The 6,326-nt window shown below is 40.8% G+C and overlaps 1 protein-coding gene across 1 annotated transcript in view; it reads right to left on the bottom strand.

Moving 5' to 3' along the window:
• The window catches only part of tgm2l (transglutaminase 2, like), a 10,250-nt gene extending 7,594 nt beyond the window's left edge, over positions 1-2,656 (bottom strand). Inside the window, exons 1-4 of the mRNA XM_013911289.1 lie at positions 2,565-2,656; positions 1,921-2,091; positions 887-1,117; positions 581-699 (exon numbers count right to left, since the gene is read on the bottom strand). Of these exons, the coding sequence (XP_013766743.1) occupies positions 581-699; positions 887-1,117; positions 1,921-2,091; positions 2,565-2,580 (537 nt within the window). The 5' untranslated portion in view covers positions 2,581-2,656. The remainder of the gene's footprint in view (positions 1-580; positions 700-886; positions 1,118-1,920; positions 2,092-2,564) is intronic.
• Positions 2,657-6,326: the final 3,670 nt, after the last annotated feature.

The following is a 6,326-nucleotide window of genomic DNA, read 5'->3' as shown; positions in this document are numbered from 1 at the left end:
GTTTTTTTTTTCTCTGTATCTATGAAGCGCCTTGAGGCGACTTATGTTGTGATTTGGCGCTATATAAATAAAATTGAATTGAATTGAATTGAACTACAGAGGGAGGCGGGGGATAAGTGTTATCAGGCATTGTTTCAGTTTTTGAGAGAAGTAAGGTTGTTTGGGAGGATATGAAGTGTTTTTTTGTTTTGAGCATGATTTCTGTCCACACTCCATAGCAGTGGTGGCGGTAATGCACCATGCAGTTGTTTGCCAACCGCCAATAATACGTAAAAGAAGAAGAAGGTAAGTTGTAAACAATACAAATTGACAGCTGAAATAAAGAACATGTTAACTCAACAAACTTGTAGGGATTGATTTAAACTAAGATGTTATATTATATAATCTGTAAAAGTGCAAAACATAAACAAACCCGGGATAGTAGATGTTTGCCTGTTGCAGACTACGTGTGAAATATGGTTAAATCAAAATAATAAGAATATAGACAAATGGTCTTCTCGCCCACTTTGTCACACCCCACTGGGCTGACAGACACAGATGTACTCAGCACAGTCACACTTTAAATGTTTGTGTGTGTTACCTGTCCATAATTCCAGTGAATGCTTTTGATGTATTCCCAGGTCCCCATGTAGATTATTCCTTCTTCGTTCATGATGTACTCCTGAAGCTGAGTCTCGTCAGGCAGATACACCACATCATCTGGTAAACGCATAAAGACCACGACAGTGTTGCTAATATGAAATCTTCAGTTGTAATCTGATCATTTTGCTTATTGTGGAATTTAATTCATCGTAATCGCAGAAAAAGCAAATGAAACTCCGAGTGTGTCAGTGGCTTCAGTCTGACCTGCTGAAGCAATCAGACACACAGAGAGCGCACGCTTTACCTTTGCACCAGGGGTTATAGAGCAGGTGGAAACTCATTTTGTCCTTTTTCTCTAAAACGTGTCCGTCCGGTGACATCAGCAGCACAGCCAGACTGTACTGGCCAATGATAGCATCTGCTGGACTGTGCAGAGTCAGCAGCATTTCATCTTGTGCTCCCTGCTGGTTAAACCACCACTTGTCCCCAGCTCCATGCACCTTCTGAACCTTGATCTCCACCTCGTCTCTCTTACCTGGTGAAACAAGCAAAGCCTTCTGGGTCAGAAACAACAGCATGTATGGAACAGGTGTTCAGCTTTACACAGCAAGTGATGGTTATAAATCTGAACTGTTCTAATGATCAGGAGGAGTTCAGTGTTGGGGATCAATAGACTTATGTCTGTGAAGGTTCTCAGTCATCCAGCTCATCGTAGTCAAAGGAGCTTGCAAAGTGTCTGGACTTTAAGTTGCTTGAAGACGTTTCACCTCACCAGGGGGTCCTTTTGTCCCTCTGTGGGGGGTTACTCCCACTAGGTTTATATCTGGGACTCTCCACCATTTGACCTTAGAACTGAAGAAGCTTCTCGGATGAAGGTGAAACGTCTTCAAGCAACTTAAAGAAGTCCAGACGCTTTTCTCTGCACACTCCTTTGACGATCAATAGACTTGTGTAGACCCAGTTTTGCTACATATAAAACTTAAATTTAAGGTAAAAGTACAGTCTATTGTACACACAATATTTACTAACAATCAGTGTTTGTATAAGATTTCTTCTTTTACAAAGGTACAAACAAGCTGTGTATAACTGTATAAATATACATTAAAACCAATATTGTAACTTGTTATGTAATTAAGTCAATTTGTAGTTGAAATTGAGACGGCATAAGGAAGGACGTACGAACTGATACTGACTTATTAATGAGTTACAGTTCTTATAAGGTGCTGACTGACTAAAGAAATCTTCCAAAACAAGATGCTTTCTTTGCAATGTTCCCCAGAAGACTCGAGTTTAATCTTTTCTATCTTTATAGCTCCTTCCTGGTCAGCCTGTACTCACCGAGGTGCAGGACTAGATCCAAGTGGTGTTTGGGGGGCAAAGAGCCATTACACTGCACAGTGATGGAGAAGGGCTGACCCCTACGGACAATCAAGCGCTTCTGATCGATCTCCCTGGTGCGGTGTGCCGAGTTGTTCTCACGACTTCTCAGATCCACATCACTAATCAAACCTAAGACAAACAGCAGAAAGTTCAGACATCGGTCATGCACTGATATCAGGCTTATAGAGGTTTCTGTCATATCGCCAAATAACACATTTACAGACTTGGGAGTTTCAGCTTTTTTTAAGCTGCGACATTGCTAAGAGTCAAGTCCATGATCATAGTCAAGATGTACGTCGGCTGTGCTGCTCTGCCTATGATTTTTCCAACTGTTGATTTTTCTTCCCTTTAAATCAGATTATTGACAAAGTATTAACTTTGCATAATCTGCAAAATTACACGTATTTGTTCTCAATGCATAGCTGCCTTCCTTCCTGTCCTAGTTTTGCTCAAAAGCTGTGAAAGCCTTCGGTGGGGACCCAGGACGAGTCCCGTAGCACCCAAATGCTGATTCACCTGTCAGCACATTTCTCACACATTAAAATCCAAACTAATTTTGTACTAGCAGTAATAGCTGCAGTCAGCAGCAGACGTTCACTTGCCTTTGTGGTTGGCCATTGTGAATATCTGCTCCAAATGTCTTCACGCTGTCTCAGATTCGTGCTCGATGTCCACCGGGCTCATGTATTTATACTCTAGAGAGGACTTCCCACTTATCTGACACACACTCACCCCCCAAACACTCGGTCATGCTGCTTCTCCTCCCTCTGTGACCTCTCACATACCAAAAATTACACTCCTCTGTGGGTGTAGGCACGAGTGAAAGCTTCAGAGGCTCTTTAATATCTCTCTCGAGTCTTTAGTCATTGTAACAAATAGAATGAAATCAAGAAAAAAACAAAAACTTCATTCTGCACATTTATAAAGAAATAGCAACTCACGTCGTCCAAAGCGCTGAACAAACACAACGGAAACAAAACCCATCAAATACCAATCAGAGTGGGCCGAATTATAACACCATGCAAAGAAAGCAGAAGCCAAAGCAGATGAGAAAGAAATCTGGTGCTAAACAAAGATCGTGAAATTACAGAATATATCGAAGCTGTCAGAGATAGAAGGCAGACACAGGTCTTAACCAAATATAGGCCCAGTGACCCCAAAGTGACACCAGAACAAAGGAGGTCAGGATCACGTGCCCACTGGTCTGGATACACTTCTTTAAAAAGATGTCAAATCATGCACTTGTAAGTTGTTGTATGTAACTGGTCCTGCGCTTTATCTTAACGTTTCTTAAGATCTGAAGTTGAGCTGAAGCAGGAAGGTCAAAGTTGGGTCAAAGAGTCACAAAGTTGAGGTCAGTTTGCCCTTCTTGAATTACTAAATACAACTTTAGTCATCTAGCAAATGTCCACACCCATCAAGAGCAGGGTGTCTGTGACTCTGAACAGTTATCTCTATCTAACCCATACACCAAATGTCAGCACCTCTGCAACACTGACACGCTCGGACTGCTGAATTTTAATGTTCAAGTAAAGCTGAAAAATAGCTTTAAGCTTCATGCTGCTGTGCTAAAAAACAGGAAACCACTATTTATAGTCATTCTAACGTATTTTAGCTACACAAGACCTTTTGCCTTATTCTATGTAGGATTTAATTTAGTGACTTAAGTACACTGAGTCAAGTAGATAGTTGTGGTAAGCTCCCTGAATTAGATAAGCGAATAACACTATGTAAGGATGGAGTCATGTCAGAATAACCACAAAGAATATATAGTGAGGACTAAATTTAGACTTTAAAGTTATAACATCTGATGCTTTTGGACAGACTGAAAACAGACTGAAATCATATAAAGTTACGGAAAAGGTGAGAAAATAACTCATGCACATCTGTACACATATAAATCCAATGTTATTGCTGATGCTAAATCTTCCGGTGTTCTTTGAGTGGTCAGTAAGTTGTAATTGGTGCAGGCCGGTGGATGACCTCTATGAGAGGGAACGTGTGCTTTGAGCTGCTGATGTAAACTAGAAAGAGACGGCATCACTCTGACGACGACTGATTCAGAAGCACTTATGTTGCAACGTGTTTGTAAAGCCAGACAGTCAGATTTCTCTTTTAGAGCCACATCAGAACCGGCTCTTTTGCTGTCACAACAACACGACGGTTTCCTCACACTGAGCTTTTCCCGTCAGCCTGCTGAAACAGTGAGGCACACATCCAGAAATCTTGAATGAGTTCAACACGTAGTTGAAGGAGGTTAAGAAGAGTCATTTGTGTTTCGGGGGTTTCTGCAGTTACATTTTGTAGAGTCAGTAAAGGTGCTGGAAAACGTGGACCCCGTCCTAATCTGCTGATGTAAAACAGTCTCTGTGACTTTGGTTTGAAGAAACTGAATGTGTTGGTGCAACTGGAGCTCTTCCTGCATTGTGTTAGATTTCTCAGTGCCCACCGAGTGTCTGTGCCTGATAATGAGGTCTGTGACAGACTGAGAGCACTGACAAAGCAAACACAATGAACACAGTGCAAAAAATAGCCTGAGGTGTCACTACTGTGTTAGAAGGATGACGCACAATGGGAATTAGTTTTTTGTAAACTACACACTTACACACTTTCACTAACACTTATACAGTATTGATATTCAGTACTGAGTCAGTTAAACGTGTACGGCCACTTGACTCATTCATTTATGCCCGGCTCCATCTCATTTACAGCTGAAAGAGGCAAATTTGATGGAAATATCACCAGGACATATCAAAATTTGATCTGAAATCTGTTGTGGTTTCAGCAGCACCTGGTAGTCCAGACTGGGTCGTCATTTTGCTGAGTGGAGCCAAAAAACAGCAGAAAATCCACTTCTTAGATTTAATATGTTTGAATGGACTTTTTCATGAGTTCTCCAGTTTAGAAGTTTTATCTCTTTAATGGAATTACAAGGGCGCTGGCCTCATCTGACCTTGAAGCTTCTCGCCACTAAACTTCATCCTACTCCTTTTCGAGCGCACACATTGTGTAGACATAGAGATATACATGAAAACTTGATGTTTTTTAAAGTTTTAGTTTGTTTTTTTGTTTTTCTTCTTTTCTCTTGTTATTTCACTTATATTTGCATGTTCGAAATAAACTTCTATCTATCTCTATCTCACTCATTGCCTGATTACCTCTGAGCCTCTGACCATGTACGCCCGTTCCTGTAAATTTAAAGCAGTTTATGGAATATTTCTCTTACAGCGCTTGGATTAACGCTTAGATTCTGCACTGCAATCGCATTTTAATTGTTTGATGTAATATCCACAGCGAACAGAAGCAAAATCCAGACTGAGTTACAGGAAGACATTGTTTGTCTGATGCTGAACTGAGGAATGCTGGGATGGTCATGTTCGGGAAACCAAGGTCTTTAACTGACCTCTGTGTCCTGATCACACCAAAGTGTTATCAGAGTGACACACTGGTCTTTCACCCAATTTCAGCACAATTCTGTGGAAAACCCCACTGCTAAAAAGTTTTAAAAATCTTTTAGACCAGTTTAACTTTTATTCAAAGGACAAATTACGACGTTTATTAATACACTGATGCTTTTAAAGAAAAAAATCTCCTAGATATAATTTGTCCTTTTTAAAATATACAGTACGTACACAGTACATTCCCTGCTTCATGAAGTATTTCTCTAAGATGAGTCTGAGACAGAAGATGTTCCAGCGTGAGCATCAAAGTGCATGCAAATGAAACTTTAAACGAAACTTTGAAAATGTGCGATGGGAAGAAACCCAGAATAGACGAGATTTGAGCTGAGGTTGTGTGGAGTGACTGCAGACAGCTGGATATTTCAGGAAGTGATGTTTCCACAGATGGTTTCCGTAGAGTTGATACTAGCAGGAAAACACCAAGGAGGATCTCAAACATGAAGAGAAGGTAAGTGCTTTGGGAAATGGAAATTACAACAACATCAAACTACTATAACAGAGTCTGCACACGAACATGACATTAGTTATGCTGTAAAGCTAGATGATTGAGCTGGTCCTTAAATATACAAGATGGAAGGTGAGTGGATGAAGTGCAGGTCAGGGAGTCAGCTGGTGAGAGAACACAGCTCCGCGGACCTTACAGGGAATAAAAGATCTACCTGCTTTCACACAACAGAAGAGAAGCTGAGGGAGAGGACAGAGACGAGAAGCAGGGGGGTAAATAGAAAAAGGCAGCTGACACTAGAGACAACAGGGGAGAGTGACCGAACTCTGTATGCTGTAAAGGTGTTTCAAATAGTTTTACATTATTCCTGATTCACTGACGTATACTGAGATATAACTACAGAGATTTAACCTGAGATCTGGATGTCACAGGTTCGAATGTATTTTTCAAATGTTGCT

Source organism: Pundamilia nyererei, unplaced genomic scaffold (assembly GCF_000239375.1).
Source record: "Pundamilia nyererei isolate P.nyererei 1_Seehausen unplaced genomic scaffold, PunNye1.0 scaffold00060, whole genome shotgun sequence".
Classification (NCBI taxonomy): Eukaryota; Metazoa; Chordata; class Actinopteri; order Cichliformes; family Cichlidae; genus Pundamilia; species Pundamilia nyererei.
The sequence above is the reverse complement of the archived record's forward strand: the minus strand, read 5'-3'. Positions and strand labels throughout refer to the sequence as shown.